General features: G+C 42.0%; 1 protein-coding gene across 1 annotated transcript in view; it reads right to left on the reverse strand.

The window, feature by feature from the left end:
• Nucleotides 1–19,822, reverse strand: part of sv2ca (synaptic vesicle glycoprotein 2Ca) — a 28,797-nt gene extending 8,975 nt beyond the window's left edge. Inside the window, exons 1-4 of the mRNA XM_030061072.1 lie at nt 19,181–19,822; nt 8,937–9,117; nt 7,339–7,490; nt 425–558 (exon numbers count right to left, since the gene is read on the reverse strand). Of these exons, the coding sequence (XP_029916932.1) occupies nt 425–558; nt 7,339–7,490; nt 8,937–9,117; nt 19,181–19,778 (1,065 nt within the window). The 5' untranslated portion in view covers nt 19,779–19,822. The remainder of the gene's footprint in view (nt 1–424; nt 559–7,338; nt 7,491–8,936; nt 9,118–19,180) is intronic.
• Between the last annotated feature and the right edge of the window lie 686 nt (nt 19,823–20,508).

Genomic DNA, 20,508 nt, shown 5'->3' on the forward strand with positions numbered 1-20,508 from the left:
TGGGTAACAAGTGTAACTAATTTCCCTGCCTTCAAGGTTTTTGGCTTTCTAACACTGTTTAGGTGAGTCTGATTGTTAAACTTCTCTTGGGAAATGACCCTTAACTTGTCTGATGTGCATTCATTGAAGGACACTAAGGCCCAGATTTGCTAAACATGTTAAAAATCTCACTGGTGTAAGAATCTTCCTGATCAGTCAGGGTCCATGCCATTGGTTTTACATAAAGGTTTGGAAACATGAAATGCTTTTGTAAATCAAGGCCTAAGTGCAGCAGTGATCATCGACAGCAAACAGTTGACAGTCACTTGTGATGTTGCAGTCTTAAAGATAAAACCTAAGTGGTGCAACAGATTTAAAAGGGATCCTTTGGTCTACATTAACTGTATGGTGCATGAGCTGTAAAAAATCAGAAAAATTTGTTTACCTCAAGATAGAACCTGGGACTTTCGGGCATGAAAGTGAGGGCCACCACAGCACACACACACGGAAGGGCACAGACCACCACAAACACCCTCCAGCTATGAAATTGATAGGCTGAACCCATGCTGAAGCTCCAACCTGAAAACAACCACAAACAATAAAGTCACTGTCAGGTCAGATAAAGCCAGAAGGCAAAGGAAGTGGACACAGGTGAAATTTGAAAAATACATGAGGAGCGCTTCGGGTACAGTATATTATGAGAGTAATATGTTAAATACTACTGGTTGTTCAGTAATGGAAAGTCTTTTTGCACATTTTTCCACACTAATTATAGAATAGTTCATTAAAAATGTAAAAACGATTTTGCTTTTGTGTAGCCAGTCAGGTCAGTTATTTTTCCTAATTGAAAGTTTTCTGGGTTTAACTGGTTTTGTGCCACTAATCACTTACACTACTTTGCTAGGCTTAAAGGAACAGACTAAAAAAGATATCCCACTTACCCCTAGTGCAATCTACCCAAACAGATCTCTGTGTGATTTGGCATTTCCAGCCTGTTATGATCTCCCCTGTTTCCCTTCACCCCAGTGAAATGGTACTGCATGGGTATTCATATACAGAGGTCAACTCATGGAAACCTAAAGTGAAAAACTGTTTCCAAAAACAATGACATGGCTACTCGGCATAATCCACAGCCCTTGGGGATTAGGAACTATTTTTTGCCAAAGAACACCTGCAAACTATTCAGATAAATACTATAGACTGCAGTAGGAGAACATGTAGCAAATCCTCCCTGGCAACTCTTCTACAAAAAAACGGTCAATTTCCAAACATCTTCTTTGTATTTTGGGTGGCCTGTTCTATTAAGTCTGGCACACACCACGTGTGATCAGTCAATTTCAGAAACCTACAGACTGGGAGCAACAGAGGACCTGGTCAGCGCTGTGCAAAACATAACATTCATTGAACGCACTCATGTTTTGGTAATCGCTGAATTCAATGTATCTGTTTGCAATGAATGAGAATGTGACTCACGCACTGTTTTAGGGCAAACAGCATGTAGCATGGCTAGTGCAAGTCATAGCATCAGCATCAAATTTGAAGAAACCCGTCAAAATAAAGCATCCAACCAGTCTTGTGAAATATTTATGAGTGAATGTTGATCACAAGAAATCGTTTAAAAAAAAAAAGGAACTCAACAGCATTTTGTAAAGGACAGCTTAATTTTGTTTCCCAAGAACAAGTAGACAGACTTGTACTAAACTACACTGAAGGAGATGTGCAGCCTTTGAGCAAAGTCAAAAAGCCATTGTTCATTAAATTAGTTACTGGTCTGCAGCCATCAAGGTGTGTGCCTACAAGAAGACAGGTACAGATTACAGAATAGCTCAGAGCAGCTCATTAAAAAAAAAAAAAAAATTAAAAAAAATTAAAAAAAAAAAAAAAAACAGAAAAAATGAACATGAACTAGGACTGTGAACTTCTTTCAAAATTCAAAATTGTGAACTATGAGCGTGAACTAGTCCATTTTAAACTGCACAAACTGAACACTGAGTTAGTTATTATGAAATGTGAACACTTGACCTGATTAGGCAAAACCTATGGCAATTCAGGCAGTTCATAAACAACACAGAACTGTGCACCATATTCCTCCACATCTGTGCCATCCATTTTCTGATACAGCAGCAAAAAGATGGGAGTTCAACCACACAGGACTCCCATCAGGTGCTCAATTTTCAACTATTCACTGTGTGTCGCATTGATGAATTACATACAAATGCACAGTGCACCACTCGAAACCGGCAGGTGTCTATTTACCCCATGTTCTATGCAAAGAGGCATAATCAAAGTAAATATGATCCCTTGAATAGTCTTGAAAAGGTTCCTTGACAAAGTAGTGCCTGAAACATATTAGATGTAGATTCTATACGCTGATGCCATTTCATCTGAGAGGTTAATTATAAATCGTGTTATGTGAACCTCATATTGGGAGCGCAGTAAGTGACTGTAAATAAAAGACAACATTTAAATGAGAGTGCCCCACGACCAGAGCAGCATGATGTATAAGATGAGAGAAGAATGGCTCGCTGGAGAGAGCGCAGAGAGGAGCACAGGGACGGGTTAATTGAATGTGTAGGAAAGGAATTGAGTGTTTTCTGCTAAGTTAAATCTTGTTGCACCTGATCTCGCCCACAGGCACTCTCCCAGACTCATTAATCATTGTAACACGCGCAAACATCTGCACGCGCACCGAAACACACACACACACACAAGCGCACAGGCATGTATGCACATATTCACAAAAGGAGATGCACACATGCACACACACATATCCGCACCAAAAACCTGCATTAACAAAAAAAAAAAAAAAAAAACACGCAGAAATGAAAAACATGAATTACCATATGCAGATGACACTGACACCACTAACAGAATGCCAAGTGTAAATATGCACACACACACACACACACACACACACACACACACGCGCGCGCGTGCAACCACACACATACACAGTCAGACAAACACGAACACATACACTATCAATTTTCTTTTCCCTTTTGCCAAATGACACTTATCCTGGAGCATTTAAAAATCATTTTCTAAATCATTCAATTGAAAAAGGAGAGCAGGGTATTAATGATGTCTAATGATATCTCAGAGTGAGAAACAGCCAAAGACTTCAGTTTTGGCTTTCATTTATTGTCCTAAGACTCACACAAACACACAAACCACCTTAGTCATGGCTCTTTCCCTTCCTTAGGTGTAAATGGAAGTTGTAGGAGCAAAATGTGTAACTAAACAAAAATCTCCTAGACGTTTCCCACTAGACAAGCACTAAATACAAGGAAAGCTCAGCTCTGTCACAGTCATTTTGTTTTACCGCACAGAGGCTCTTGGTGTGGGCCAATAAAGTGGGGTTTGCTACATGAGATTACTTTCACACTAACAACGCAAATGCAACATGTGCAGGAATTGTTAAAATCCCTACAAATGTGGGAATTATACAGCACATTGTTCTCATTTTAAGTGGGAGTGAGTATTGTGCGGGGAAATACATTGTGGAGGCCATTGTGTGTGTGTATGCGATGGAACGAGAGAAGGAGGGGCCTTGTGACTTGGTGACTCACAGGAGGGCCAAACAGCTAGTAAAGTGCATAAAGAAAACTACTTGATAAGCCAGAATGCTGACAGGAAAAAAAAAGTGTATGTGGATTCGTGTTTGTGCTCCCATTGAGTGTATTTTTCACAAATTTGGCAGGAAGCGCAGAGAGGGGTTGTCGTGTCAGTCGTGACCTCCCACGTCTCTCGTCAGATCGTGCCTTGTGGAGCTGCTCTGAGGGAATAACACCATTATCCACAACAGCCGTGGGAGGTGAGGAGGGGTGGGGGGTGGGGGGTGTTCATACTAATGGTTATGCCAGAAAACGGCTGCTGGGAATTAATCTAACAGCATATTGAAACAGCGCTTTGATAGCAATGCTTATCAACCACTAAAAACAAGTATGTTGGGGGGAGGGGGGAGGGGTCGTAAGTGGTGCAAAATGTATGATCCTAGAGACCAATGTGCTCTGCAAACCAAACCATATTACTTGTCTACTCTTTGCATTTGCTGTGGTGGTTGCACATTTGTTTGCATAGAAGATGATATGTGTATCCCCTGTGCATGCACTGCAGCTATCATGTGATAAATGGTAAAGATGGGATGTTTTTATATAATGTTTAAATATGGATTTGCCAGTTTCGATGTTCACTTTATGTGCTGAGTAACAGCATAATCCTTGCTATGTGGGAGAATACATGAGGCTCCCTCCAGTTCTTCACTGGGCAGCATGAATAATTCTTTTTGGGGGTGTTGACTCGCCTGTTTGTATATACCCTGATTTCTCTTAGTCCTTTTATGTATTTCCCTGTTCCCTGAGAGAAAGAGAGAGAGAGAGAGAGAGAGAGAGAGAGAGAGAGAGAGAGAGAGAGAGAGAGATGCAAAGTAAGAGAAAGCAGGAAAGAGATGATCTGCTGTGATTGTCTTTTCCACAGGAATGTAGCATGGCTCTCTGCCCCTCAGGGTTAGTGTTTTACTGATGCCATTGGAAATCTCATTACAGGGATTATGTACATAATTGACTGAGTGTATGGATGACTGAGTCAGCAGTGCTACACAACTCTCAGGCCTGAAAGACTAGACTCGACTAGACAGATAGACAGACAGAGAGAAGACAGGAAGACAGACAGATGATTTAACCCTCAGCAATTTCTTTGAAACTACTCAGTAACGGACAAAAAGCCTTGGACTATGCAGACTAATTAAAGAGTAAATAAATAAATAATCGGTTCCTCACAATCTTGAGAAAGTAGCTCTTAAAGAAAGTCTGAAATGAAGGGAAGGGAAAAGACTGGAAATGGGAAAAAAAGATTCTCTTTCTCTCTCCCCTCTTTTTCTCTACTTTGAGCAGCTCACACTCGTGAATGGAAAGTCCATGGATGTGCCCTTGCATGTCTCTCTCATGTCTCTGTCTGTTTTACTGTGTCAAAATCAACAAAGGAAAATACAAGAACAGGTCTAAAGGATATGCATTTACTATAAAATGTTTTCCCAACTTAAAAGAAATTTCACAAGAACGACAAAGATAATTTGAATATTAAAATGCTGTAATGCCCTGTGTGTAATTTTCATGTATTTATTTTTATGACTATATGAGGTTTTTAATCAGGTATATTTTGAACCCATATGTCTTTTATGCTTAACATTTTTTTTTTTGCATTCATCTTTTATGGCACCTTCTCCATTGCAAAAGAAATTTTGCAACTTTTACGTAGTTAAATATAGGTGAAATAAAAAAAAAAAAAAGTCATTAAATAAATAATCCATAGATCAGAGTCATGTTGAACTGGGTTGTTCAAGCAGTGGGCTTGTGTGGCGGCGAGTGAACTCGTCTAGCTCTGCCATCAGTGTGATGAGGATCTGTGCCTCCTCGGGGCTCCAGCTGTGAGTCTGGCAGGGGGGCTTTGGGAGACATTAGAAGTCAGCAAGTGGAGAAGATAAACGAGAACTTTAATGGTGTATTAAACACCAACACTGAGGCACATGTATCATGGTCTTTCACTGGCATCTTCACGCACAGGCATAAAGGTATCTCAGCAGGAGGCTTTAGCCACTGTTCCCTCACACATCGATGTGCCGTTGGTGGTGATGGGCACTGCGGTACTTTGGGGGAAATATAAAAAACCATCGGCAAGCGCTGGAGTATGTATGCGAGGCACGTCGCCCCCCTCCCCCCTTAGAAAGAGAGGCAGAGTGGTAGTGAGTGTCAGAGAGAATAAGAGCAAAGACGGGCCACTACCATCCCTTCAATACGATATCAGCAAATCTAACTGCAGAGTTTTCTCAGGAAGTCTTGCTCTGTTTTTACAGGGCTTTGTGAGGCTTTCACGTGTGTGTGTGTGTGTGTGTGTGTGTGTGTGTGTGTGTGTATGTGTGTGTGTGACTCTTTGTGAGGCATGTGACAAAAGGGGCATTTCCTTCATCAAAAACTCTATGATCTACCATCACTCTGGATGTGTGTCTTATCATGGCTGTGCCTTTGTGTGTGTGCATGTGTGTGTGTGTGTGTGTGTGTGTGTGTTAACTTGAATGACCTCCTGCAGTGTCAGATGTTATTGCCTTCAATTTCCTTTGAAGAAGACCTGTATGTGGCTCCAGCACAGTAAAACATCATCCATGCCACTTATAGCTCCACACACACACACACACACACACACACACACACACACACACACACACACACACACACACACAAACTGACGTCACAGGTTGGCTAAAGCATGGTCGGGCCATAAATCACCTCTAGCTGTAGCTTTGTCCTATTAGAGCAAGGAGAAAAACCTAATTATGCTTGATCAAGAAGAACACTCCACTGAGACAGAGAATGGAGAGAGAGAGAGAGGAGGCAATAAAAGGAAGGACAGAGTTAGAGAGGGAGATGGGGAGAGTACAAAACAGGAGGAGAAGGGCGGCAGTAAAAGGAAGGGACAGCAGGCAAGAAAGCAGGGAAGAAGTGAGTTAGAGAGGAAGGGGGACGCGAGCGGGAGACAGACAGAGAGGAGAGGAGGGGAGCAGTCACCCTCAGAGCTCATTCCCCTCTTTCCCTTTCTTTTCGTGATGAGTAGAGCTGATATCTAACGCTGCATCCTCATAAATCACAGCTTTCTCTCTCCCCCACAGGGCCCACCCTCACCCTTTAAATGTGTGTGCAGCTCTACGGTATCCATGCCTACATTAATCTCTTAACCTCTCTCTCTCTCTCTCTCTCTCTCTCAGCCTGCAGCCACTTAGAGCAATTACATTGAGTCTCATGCCAGGGAAAACTGGCACCTTCACCCAAGGCCATGAGGAAGCCCTCGCGGTGCTACTACTTGTTGTGTTGCTCAGAAGCTTAACATAAAGTCTTGTTGCCAAGTTTCTGATTAGACTTTTTAAGCTTTTACCAAATGCACAACTTGCACTTACATCACTAGTGGAATTTGTCAGACTGGTACAGCTACAAGGAAACCCAACACCCAGAAATAGCCAAGTGGTTAAAAGCCCTTACTCTGTCTCCCTCTGTATTTTACTACCGTCTAAATTAAAATGAATAAAAATACTAAAGGGGACTGGAATACCAGCACTCCTTAAAAACAGCAATCAAATACGCCTTAATACGGATAAAGACCATTTGGTTGATTACAATGATGTTTACAGCACTGTTGGTCACTACAGTATCAGTATCAGTGTTCAACTCATTAAACTGTAAATCTGATAAAGATCAACGCCAAATCAGAGATCTCTCTCTTCAGAGGAAATGATAAAAAAAAAAGTTACAGTGTGCAGGGACTGTCTTTATCGTGTGCCCACACATTATACTGCTACTGTATCTAACTCACCATAATGCGGTATGATGGCCCAGGCCATGGCAGATGCATAGATCTCTCCGATCATCCAGAACATGCAGAGCCAGCTGAGGTGTTCGCCCCTCTTCTCCCTGGACAACACCTCTGCAAAGTATGAGAAAACAATGGGCACGGCACCCCCTATCCTGCAAGAGCCAGAGAGGATGGGATAGTCAGTGACAGACAGAGCCCAAATCAGGACAGAGAGTGATCATGATACTTCACATATTGGTGTTTGTTTTGTTTTTTGGATGCATTGTCTTTGTTACACCTCCAATCTCTAGTTTGTTATTGCCACTAGAATTTGTTATGTGCAATTAAAGGCTAACAGCCCAGAATTTAAATTCAGGATATCCTTGTTTGCTATTATGCAGTATGTTTCCTCTGTAATACCGGCAACAGTTTTTCTTTTCTTTTTTTTTTTTTCTTTTTTTTTTTTTTTTTGTAGTACAGTAAATTGAAAGCTCATTGTCAAGGTCACAACAGTGACAAATAATAAAATAGAAAATAAGCAAAAGTAAGCATTTTCCCCCAAACAGAACACAGGAAATGTCCTCAGTGCCAGTCAACCCTGATTCACAGCTGCAGCACTTGACGGCACTTCGGAAAGCCTTTTCAATTACTCTGAAGGTCTCTGGGGAGAAGGATGCAGATGCAATTACTAAATTAGCTCTTAAAAAGGGGGCATTACACCCGCCAAAGAAGACAACATAATCAATCACCACCTCTACGTCTGCACTGTATGTTTCTATGTCGTGGATAGATGGTGTAGCAACGCTGTATTGCCTGACTGTGCTGGCCATAAAGCTTCCATTTGATAAAGTGTTGATGCATTATACTGCAGTGGACCTGTATCTGTTTACTGCTGTATGTTGCTGAATATCAACAGAATTAATTACTGATATCTAACAACATGAAACACTGTTTCTAATTCCGTTGCCATGCTATGCATCTATTTAAAAAATAAAATAAAATAAAATAAAATAAAATAAAATCTTGTATTGCTATACCAAAATCTCATTAGTTTTACATAAACAGTGATATATATATATATATATATATATATATATATATATATATATATATATATATATATATATTTGTGTGTATGTATGTGTGTGTGTGTGTGTGTGTGTGTAGTGTCATATCTGTTTTTTTGTGTTGTTTTGTTTTGTTTTTTTTAATGATCCTATTTCTATCAGCAGCACCACGTCTCTTAAAATGTTTGAGTCCTTGATCATCTTATCATGTAATAATTGAACTAATAAATCCATGCCAGATTTTTTTTATAATCCCACCCCATATTCCCCTGATTTAAACTTTTGAATGATCCCTCCCCTTGGTGTCTTGTTCCAACATGAAATACATCAAATTGAGGAAGGAAGAGGCTTTCAAAATGCTGTTTCACTGTGACAGTAACCCTCTATTATCCCTGATTTAGCACCATTACTGTAGAAAACATTCATTTTGGCTTTATATTACCAGTGTTAGATGCTTCTGTGAACCATTTGACAGGGCATTCACAAATCATTTAAACTGAGGCCTTACAGTCCTCAGTGGCCCCCGAACGACCCCAGCCTCATCTGACTTACCCAAAGCCGGCGATGAGACGACACACGAGGAAGAGGCCGTATCCCTGGACAAAAGACGACAGGAAGGCAAAGAAGCCATTTGTGGACATACAAATGAGGAGGCATTGTCTGCGGCCCACTTTGTCAGCCATTCCTCCCCAGAAGAATGCCCCCGCCATCATGCCCAAGTACACAATACTGCCTGCAAAGAGAGGGAGAGAGACAGGGGAGATTTAACATTTGGCTACATACACATTGCTTTGCATCACAAAGCAAAATTTGGATTCTGCCCCGATGGTGGCCTTAAAAACAATACCTGATAAGAGGTTTGATACCAAATCTGTGTCTCCAGCAGACAGTTCTGTCTGATGCACACACAATATAAGGCACACAACGCAGAGCACATACCATGTACCACTGTCCTTATAGCAGTGGCTTGGGTTCAATTCTGGCCGGGGCCTCTCTCTTCCTGTCTTTCCTGTCTCTCTCTGCTGTCACTGTCCAATAAAGCAGGACTTCCAACGAAAAAACAAAGGTGCATGATGCAAGAGTGCTAAGTGTCAAATGAAGAGTAAAACCTTAAGACTCAAAAATATAAAAATATAATATAATAGAAAAAAATAAATAAATAAACAGGGAATAAGCACTGTATGTTGAGTCAGGGCAATGATGAGGGCCATGCAAACCCAATTATCAGTTGCTCTGCCCCATCAAACTTCATGCTTATTCCACATTTTTGTCTGCTGAGTCCAAAGGATCATCACTTCAATCAAGCCTCTGCAATTCTGCACAATGATGATGCAAAATGATCGCTGAAATGTTCATCAACAAACTTTGGAAAATGTTTACAATACCCTAAATATCTCAAATGCTAAATGCTAAATACATCAATTATTTAGCATACAATATATCCAGCCTGCCTACCTGCGAGATATAGAAATGATTTTGGCACAAATCTTTAAGTCAGATTTTCAATGAGGATAAATTTCCAATAAATCAAAGCCCCAAAAAATCACTGTAGTCCTTGTAGTGTCATATCATCAACCAGGATAGCCAACATGTTTTAAATATATTTTTTTCACTTTTATTTTCCAGGATTAGCTTTATTGAGTTGAGCATGCTCCCAGTACAATCGAGCCTTAGGTTCCCCCGTTTGCCACTGCTTATCAATCTAAAGTAAGGCTTAGTGCTTTGCTCAAGGACACATTGGCAGTAGCCACTAAACGGGAGCAGAAATCACACTGATTCAATCCCTGAACAGCAGATCTTCTCATAGTGACATAGACATACTGGCACTTTCAATAGATGACCTTCAAAAATTTACCTTTCTTATGTTCATGATCTCTCCATTTTCAAGAACCTAGAAATCACAGACGTCAAGGTGAACTTAAGCCAGTGACATTTTGAAAATATGTCCCCCTACTTAACCATCGCCATTGTGTTCTTTACTCTAAATCAAATCTCAGCGGAGACGTGTTTTAGGATTCATGGCCCCTAATTGTGTCAGTATTGGCAAAATGGTGAGGTATAAAAGTGTCAGAGTAAAGTATGGGACAACATTAAGCTTGTGCCTCCATTACTGCTGGATGTTCATCGGTGAATTGGAAGTTATGTGTAATGAGTCACTGCATAAGGAATTCTAAATTTATAGCTGATTGCATTGTAGTGAGGGGAATAAAGCAGAATGATACTAGATGGATGCCCTGTTTAGACTCACAATAAAACCTTTTACTGTCAAAACAATATTTCTCTTTGTCTTTCTATCTCTGTCTGTCTCTCCGCATGCACACTCACACAATGTGAGCATTCCCCAAACTGCAGACAAGAGAGAAAATTCGTTCACCGTCACCTTTACTTTGAATTTTCATAGATCAAGAGGACAGCACTTCATGTACTATTTCCAAACAAGAACTATAGCATCCATAGCACTACACTCCAGCTGGAAAATATAAAACTGCAACACTGACTGATGGTAATGAAACTAAAATTCAGCTGAAATACCCTCTGGCCCAGCAATATCACCAACCCATTCTCACTTTGATGAGTAAATACAGAGTGGAATGGACTGAAAACAAGCTGTGATCAATGGGGAGACAAATGTGGACAGTAATGCAGGGTGACTTCACAAAAGGGCCCTCTGCTCTCTTTTAATCTCTCTCATCTAAAATGGGATCAATGCTCCAACAAAACAGCATTGATTTCCCTCTCTCTGATGATCATGATCCTGCTCTGGAGAGAGGACCTTATCATTGCTGCTTTCGGCTACATTGTATGGGGCAATGTGTGGCCAGCAATTTTTTTTTAAAGCCAGCATGTACACAAAGTATCTGCTACAAGAAGCTGCTTACCCCCTCTGAACTCGGACTTCCCCTTAAATTTCCTCTAAGGTATGTCCTTTTCTAATTTTCTTTAGTTATGTCACTGCTAAATGTGTGTTTTATTGTATGTTGCTGTATCCAGTTTACATTCTCTTCTTCTTATTACTATTTATTTATTTATTTACTTATTTATTCATTCATTCATTCATTCATTCATTCATTTATTTACATTTACCATTTTAATCTCTAATTTTCACAAAACCCCCTCTTGGGACGGGTGTTGCAAATTAGGCTCCACTATGATACTTGCATTGGATAGCTGTTCTCAGTTTGTATCGGTCCTTCTAAAAAACCATGAATAAATAAATCATGAATAAACCAATAACCCCTGAATAAATAATACATAATAAATAAATATTTTCCCCCATGTTGCATTACAAAATAACATTTATATTGAGTGAAATATTCAAACCCATGATGCAGTTGTTGTATGGCTGCACCGTTACGTACAATAGAAAATATGTAGATGTATAGTGCATCATTTTATACACAGTTCCCTGGAATTCATCAGGACATGTTTGGTATCTTTGGAAACCTTGGGATCTCCATTGAATTCTAATACATTTCTGTTGAGTTTGAACAGAGCACCGCTAAGGCTGCATTTGTAATGACGAACAAACCAAAAGGACCTACTTTTCTCTTTTGAAGTAACTCTGTGAAACAACAAGGGACTCAATGATTTATTGATCTTCTGGGTTTAAAAAAAAAAAAAAAAAAAAATCATAGATGATCTTACACTATTGTTGTGTCCTCATCCATATGAATAAGACATGAAACATTTACACATAATGGTTTAGAGAGGATGTCAGTCTCCTCTGTGTTCTCAGTGCTCACGCAGAAAGATTGGTTTACAATAAGTGTGGCCATAACTGTGCATATACACAGAGTGATGTAGCTATTGAGTCCATTACAATGAAGGATAGCAGGATGCACTTCCTCTCTGTAATGTCTGCAGTCAGGTATCTTCTCCTCTGCCGTGAACAGATATCTGTTTGACTCTGTTGCTTCAGGGGTCAAAACACAGCTATCTGTCACATTTTGGCAGCTATCTAGATACTCCACTGACGCTGCCATCAATTCAACTCTAAATTTAAATGAAGTCTTCAGTCCATCAGCAGTTCACACTTGCATCATTAAGGAGTGGTTAGATGTTTGATGCACAGGGAAACGCCCACTGGCTTCCTGTTAAAACACCATGCATCCAAATATCCAGAGGCCTTTTCATTTTGTTTTAGCATCCAACTTTCATTACAAGTAATGCAATTTTGAACTCAACTCTTCAAGATGCTGGTATAGCCTTAAAACAGACTAAAAGAGAATCGCAGATTGCAGCCACTTTAACACAGTGGAAATAAAGCAATAAAACTGTTGACTAATGATTACAGCCCCCAGAGGACGGTCGCTTACGTAATGAATTTATTGATGTTCTGTCCAGATTACTGCACGGCATCCTGGAGCATGATGTCAGCAGAGCCCGGCACCAGAAAATGTGAGGTGTGAGAAGGGGAGAAAAGAAAAACCCAGGCTGAAACCCAGAAGCTGAACAGACACCCTAAGTCATTACATCCAGTCCATCTCATCAGTAACTGACCAAAAGGTGCTTTCAGTGCTGTCTGAAAATGATGGCTCAAATGTCAGTATATTTTTAATGCTTGGAATATGTCTTTCTGTTTTGTTTATCCTGTTTAGGAATCACACTGATTTTCAGGAAATGCTAACTAATATCTCAGTTAGAGCTTTTGTAGTCAGAGCCATCCAAGTAGTTGCTACACTACAGCAAAATGTGCTGGGGAAAAGCCATTGACGGTGCACCATTAAAACAGAAACAGAGATGGAGTCTGACGGTTCAGGAAGCCACATTTTTGTGTATGTATTTATATATATATATACAACATTTGAAACCTTATACAGGAATCACCACAGGTATTTTTTTTTCTTTCAAAGGAGTTGTGGAATTTACTGCTGTTTGAATATGACTGAAACTACTGACCTGTTCAAGATAGGCTCAGCAATAATGATGATTGCACCATTTTACTGAATACCCAAATATGTAATTAGCTTGGCAAAGAGCCTGAGAATTTTTGCAGCAATGGGTATTTTAAATGTAATCGTCAGTGATCAGATAACTCTATCAATGCATATCAAGAATTAACCTTTCAAGTGCCTGAGTGATTTGTGAGTGCTGCCCTTGGCAAAGTGTCTGTGTCTGGTCTCAGTATTTACCTGTTGAATGTAGTAATCCTAATTATAACATACTGTATATCATATTGCTAGTTATCATGTGCACTTCACAAGGGCAAGAAAACATCCAAAGTAGAGAATTTCTACATAAAAATAGATGAGATTTTTGATCTCTTATTTGCTGGCCCACAGCTGTAAACAATTGACTTCATCATTACTTTAGACTGATGCTCAAGTCACAGTCAGGCACATAGATGTGTTTTGTCTGAAAGGTTTCACTCACTGGGAAAAAGAAGAAATAATGAACAGACTGGAAATGACAGGGGAGGACCACAAGAGCTTCAACCAGAGTATTTTAATTAAAAGGAACCCTGATGCCCTGTACTATCACTCTCTGCTGTCATCTCATTGATTTAGTAGGGCTATAAATGTAGGTCCTTTCTCAGGCCTGCAGACCAAGGAGAAGGGTGAAATCAATACACTTCAGTTCTGATTAATTTGAGATCCAAAATTAGGCTCGAAACTGCTGGAGGATGAAATGCAAAGGCCAGGCTCATTATGCAGCGTAAGTGTATATTTTCAGTGGCATGAGGCATCCCAGTGTAGAAGTACAGCTTCTTGAAAGGATGCCAGCTGGTATAGCAATCCCAAAGTAGAGAGTGTGAAATACAGCTGAATTTAGACTTGATGACCCGTATAGCAACCAGACTCAAAGCACCATCAGAAAATGACAGTGTGTCAGGGGAACTCTCAGGCAGAAGCAAAAGGTTTTGCCCCAAGACACTCCGTCGATATGTCAAAACACATCTCCAAGAATGGTAAATATTCAGCAAAATCGCAGACACACTCCAAACACACAGGACAAACTCTGAGGAGCTGGTCTTTGAGCAGAGATGTGAGGCAAAAACACCCCAGCGTGCACAAGCGCTCACACACAGACTCAGACACACATGTATCAAAAAGAACATGATTGCTTCTGTAGTTTCATCATTAAACGTTTTTGCAGAGGCAAGAGAAAGACTTAAGTGGAATCCCAGTTCATCCATTGGTAATAAAAGCTTGCAAATATGTTCTGCCTCTTTGGTGCAGCTAAAATAGTCACAGGGGAATAAAATGAAAGAGAGAAGATAAAGAATAAAAATTAACACAGGAGGAGAAAGAGAACATCATTAGAGTTAAGAGCAAGTAAATGAAATATGTGGTAGTAAAAAAAAAAAAAAAAAAAAAAAAAAAGGCACAGTATCCAGCAGGAGTGAGAGTCAAACACTGAAGGAGGGTGACAAACTAGAGAAAGAGGTAATGAGGGAGGAGAGCTCAGTAATTGCCAGATAGGGTGAGAGATTGAGAGGCAAGAGGGGAGGAAGGGGAAGGCCCTGGCGTGGTGTTTTTTGTCCTGTCAGATCCCGAGGAGCCCCCCGAGAGCCGTGGGAGTGCTGAGCTGCATCACGACCTCTTCTCTGATTTCATGCTTTGATGCTCTCAGCGCTGCAAACTGCTTCAGCGCCGCACAAAACACCCGTCCTGTTTTATTCATAATGCTGATACTATCATACAACGGCATTCCTGATGCATGCTCAGTGTTTGGTTGTTATGAGCTGCGGTACATCTTTCTGTTCCGTATTTTGGTTTCTCTCTTCCTCTCTCTTTCTATCTCACTTTTTTGTGTGTTTCTTCTCGCATCCTTTCATTGCTACTTTGATATTATTTTATCGCCTCTCCTCCTCTCCTCTTCCTTTGCCCCCCACCCCCACCCCCCTGCACTGTGGCTGTCTCGTCGTTTGACTTCTCTTAAATTTCTCATCCTCTCTCCTATTTCTCAGTTCCCATCTCATTCCTCCATTTCTCCGCTCTTCACTCCCCCTCTCCATCTCCTCTCCTCTGTGCTTCCCTCTCATTTATTTGCCTCTCCTCTATGCTCCACTGTCACCAGCTCCTTTACACTGAGCAGCGTGTAATCACATTTGTACTACATCATGTCAGTTTGATCGGATTCATGCCTTCGTCTTTTGCCACCTCCGCAGAAAAAGAGATTGAGGCTTTTTGTCATATTTAAGTCATATCAGTGGGGGCAGGATTTCAATGAAATCTATATGAAAGTAACTTATTGTAGGGCTTGGAGTGCAGGCTTTAAAATGACTCACTCAGCTTCAGTAATGATTCCAACCTCCATTACATTAAAGACTGTGGATAATTTGCATGAAATATAGTGACGCTATGGACCCTTGATAAGAGCGCGCAGTTAGACATGCTTTACTTGTAGCTGATAATGCCGGTGGCAGCAGGTTTGGTCCGTGCACGCGCACACACGCACGCATGCAGACACACACCCACACACTCACTCCAGTCACATGCTTTCCCCTTCCCCTCCCACTCACAAATGCACGCATTCTCACTCATAGCACACACACACACACACACAGAATCCCACACAAAGTGGGGCTGCACTGCTCGGGTAGTGTAATCTCCGCAGTGGCACTGCGATCTGACTGCAGTTTAGCCATGCTCAGCTGCCCCTGGACCACGCAGCCCCACACAGCCTGCCAGCTGGCTCACACAGACAGGGAGAGGGGGGTGGGGTGGTGGTGGGGGGGGGGGCAGGGGTGGGGGTGGTGGTGTGTGGCAGCATTGGACTGGAAAGCAAAGGAAGAAAGAAAGATGGAGGACAATGGAAATGAAAGGAACGAAGTAGAGAGAGGGGAGTTGAAAGTAAGGAGGAGGAGGAGGAGAAGATGGAAGGGGGAAAGTATCGATAGTGTACAAAGAGAAGTGGCTGTTATCAGAAAACAAAGAGAGCCCAGTGGAGGGGTGGGGGGAGATGAGAGTACTCGCACAGACGAAAAGACAGTGTAGAGAAAAAAATAATAAGTAATGATAGGGTTGATGCGTTCCCTTTTGTCTGTTGCGTCTAAGATGATAGCTCAGCCTGTCTCCCTCACATCGTCAGTGTATTTAATACCACCAATCTGCCACCTCTCCCGCTCCTCCTCTCTGCTCCCATCCGCCCACACCTCTCTCCCCATTACTCCACTCTAACTTGGCAATCTCTCTGCTTCAGAGCTGTCCCTCCTGCTCTCCTCTCCCCCATTCATCACACATATTGCATCTTCCAGTGCCCCCCACCACCACCACCACCACCACTCACTCACACACCCCACACTCACCTGTTTCCCACTGTCCACTGCAAATATTACAATTTACAGTATTTCAACCCCACCTTGCCCTATGCTTCATCCCTCATTCCCATGTACCATCAAAGATTCCTGTGGGATCTGGATACTGTTAGGACTAAATTGAATTCTGTAATCTAATCAGCATTTTAGTCATCCATCCCATTCAGGCCTTTGTGTTTTTTCATATTGCATTATCCCGTTACACCCAGCTTAGTCCTTGCAGCTTGCCTCAGTCTGTGCCTGTTATGTGATTAATGGAGCTGCGCAGTGCAACTATGACTGGAGCACAGCTCAGGTGGAACGAACCAACCTCCAAATGGCTATTTTTTAAGCCATGTAAAGCAAATGTTTTCACAGTGTGAAGTGTAATTTCTGATTATTTCCACTGAGCTGCTGTGGACTGTGTTTTATAACTTGTGATGTTTTTGGAGGATAGGATTGGAATTCTATCTATTATAGCGCTGTCTTTGTAAAATAGGAACATTTCTGGTGTGTCTGATTAAATAAAGTTATATAAAAATGGTTATAAGAAATGAAATATTAGGCCAGATCAGATGGTAATTCTCCACTATTTCTCCTCTCTGTTTTTTTATTTCTCCAAATCAAGGCAGTATAGTATTGCCATGGTACCGGTAAAGCACCAACTCACTTCACTCTTTGTTGTCTGTAATGAAGTGTAATTAAAAACTCCAAATGGATACCAACAAGGTCATAGTAATCATGTAGGTTATGCGCAGATTGTGACATAAACACACGTGCGTGCGCGCATATACACACACACACACACGCATACAAAAATCATGTTCACCTCAACAGGGTGGAGCCTTAGGGCAATCAGTAGCAAAGAAGAGAGGAGGAATGGGAGGAGGATGGGAGAAAAAAGAGGCATATAGAGAATGGAGGGTGAGAGGGAGGGACATGGGGTGAGAGATGGAGTCACAGACAAGGGGAAGCAGAGCATAGAGCATGAATGCCTGCAGGACCTTGCTTGGATAGAGAGGAAGAAAAGAGTTTACATGGATACTTGGAAACAGACGAGAAGATGAAGGTGTTGTGTACATCTTGTGAGCACTGTTAGTATCGCTGTATATATATGGGTGTGCGTATGTGTGTGTATACACACACACACATATATATATATGTGTATATGTGTATATATATATATATATATATATATATATATGTGTGTGTGTGTGTATATGTGTATATATATATATGGATGGATGGGAGCAGAGAGGAGGAGCGGGAGAGGTGACAGATTGGTGGTATTAAATACACTGACGATGTGAGGGAGACATATATATATATTGAATATCTCACATTATATGTTGACCCACTGTAATCCAAATATTTTAGACTTTCAAACTGCCTCCATTCCCAAGGAAGCTACGCTGTATCAATTTTGTGTCAGAGATGTTGCAGTGCAGTTGATGTATTGTCATGTCTCACTGTGGCACAGTTAGTATCTAAGGGCTTTGTGCCTGATTCGGTGTCCTCGACACTCTGGTACTGACACGGTGAGTCAGCCCCTGTACGCAGCACTGTGGTGATGGATTATACACCTGCAGCCATTGGGACTGCTGGGACTCTTGCTCAACACACACAGCACACAGGGAATACTAGCTTCCCTCTTAATCCTGACACAGAGATCAGTGGACCGAAACACCTCATCCAGGTGGAACACAGCTATAGAATAAAGTGATAAAGTGCAACATGCATAGTTTGCGACACATACAGCAGCCCTTATCTTTCAAGATAAGATTTCAAGCAGATTTCCTCATCAAATACCCCTTTCCATCAAGTTCCAGGACCAGGTTCCTGGGTCTTTGAAGAGAGTTGTTAGGACAAAACATTTACTCTATGCGCTTGTGTGTTCGTGTTTCACCTGCAACCCTAAGAACAGTATATAAAAAGGAAGAGGTATCTAGTCATAGTGCATGTGACTGACAACAGCAAATATAGAAGGTGTCATGCTCATGATTGTTTACTACTGTGCTGCTATGCTGCATTTGATTTTGGAGAGGAGACAAGTGGAGGTCAAGAACGAAATTGAGGATGGTAGAAAAGCAACAATTGAAAAGAGAAAACGTAGTCTACGTAGAGCAATGGCGATCACTGTGACATGGCATGCATTGGCAAACAGACAAAAGTGATATATTTTTCTATAATTACTGACCAGACAATCTCTTGATAGAATGATCGTTTAATAATTTGGCTTTGCAGTTGCTTGCTCCAGTTTATAAAAATAGCTTGTGCCATGTGTTTGACCAGTCAGGGATATTAAGTGTTAAAATTCCATCTTGACCACTTTAGAACACAAGAACTAAACCCTGGGGCAAAACGGACTGGTTCCTCCAGTGGGTAAGAGTTCCTGTTTCCTGAAAAAGGTCCCTGTGTTCCCCTGGACAGTTAGTCCATTAGAAATGAGGGAATTGGTGGGCCATGTTTGCCAGAGTTGCACATATCAGTATGATAGCACATGTGAATGTATGCACAGATAACAAAACTCTCACATGCAAAATACAGAGGCTCTTACCTAGCCATCCGGAGCTGGAGTTGGGTACACACATATCAGTCTCTGCACTAGGCAGGACGAAGCCCACCACAAACACCTCCACCCCATCAGACATGAGTGCAAGCCCCAGAACCAGGAATAGCTGCCACTGGAACCTCCCATGACCGCACTCCTGGATGATCAGCTCATACTGCTGGGCCAGCTCCTCCTCGTCTGCCTGCCTCTCCTGCTCCAGCTCCTTACGGTCCCTCATGGCGTCCGACACCGGCTGCCCCAAAGCCACCTGGCCCTCCCTGGGCTTCCCATCTCCTGCCGAGGGTATCCCCTGGTACTCGCCCTCGTATATCTCATCCTCATCATCATGGCCCTCTGTGGCATCACTGGATCCTTCCTCATTGTCATGGTAGCTTCCTCCATCCTGCCTAGGGGGGTTCCTGTAGAAGTCCCCGTCATCGTCCTCCTCATCCTGGAAGCGGCTGTAGTTGCGGTGAGATGAGTACTCGTCTGTGGCGCGGTCCACCACCTTGTTGACTTTCTTCACCGCGTGCCGCTTGGCCTCTCTGGCCATGTCCTTGGCCCCCTTCACTAGGGAAGTCCTGTTATCATAAGTGTCCTCCATTCTGGCTCCACTGGCCTTCACGGGGAGGTTGGAGGAGACTCAGGAGTAGGAGTACAGGAGGAAGAGGGAAGGGGGGAGTGGGGGGGAGGGGGAGGGGGTGGACGTAAGCTGCTGGAGGGGTAGCAGGAATGGTGGAATCAGTGGGTTTGGAGATGCAGCAGGGGAGTAAACCCTTGAGTCTGCAGTCACCACAGGAGATAACCCACAATGGCTGTGGCAATCATCGGCCAGGCTGTGAGAGATGAAGGAAGGGTAAGAGACAGACAGAAAAAAAAGAAAAGGACAAGCGGGAAGAAGGGCAGGGAAGACATGTGAGGGAAAAGAGCATGGGGGAGAGAGAAAGAGAGAGAGAGAGAAAGAAAGGGAGAGAGAGAAAGAGAGATGTTCATCAGATAGCGCCCATAACTCATGTCTCTTCTGCTACATCCGTAACCAGCCCAGACAAACAGGTGACACCACGCTGACAGCACACACTCTCTTTAATCATTCACTCACCATTCTCCCAGGCCTTTTAATCATTTGGAGTGATGTGAGGAAAATGGCTTTGGCTGTATAGCTCTCAGTTTTTATTCAAAACGAACATTCAATTTCCAGGGGCACTTTCCTTGTTCTATATTTCATGAGTTGGTCTCAGTCTTGAGGAGATGGACATTTTAAGCAGAGATGCTGAATCTGCTGACTCATGATCGGCTCTGAGCAGCACAGCAGCTAATAAACAAGGCTCTGCCCA

Source organism: Myripristis murdjan, chromosome 9 (assembly GCF_902150065.1).
Source record: "Myripristis murdjan chromosome 9, fMyrMur1.1, whole genome shotgun sequence".
NCBI classification, from domain to species: Eukaryota; Metazoa; Chordata; class Actinopteri; order Holocentriformes; family Holocentridae; genus Myripristis; species Myripristis murdjan.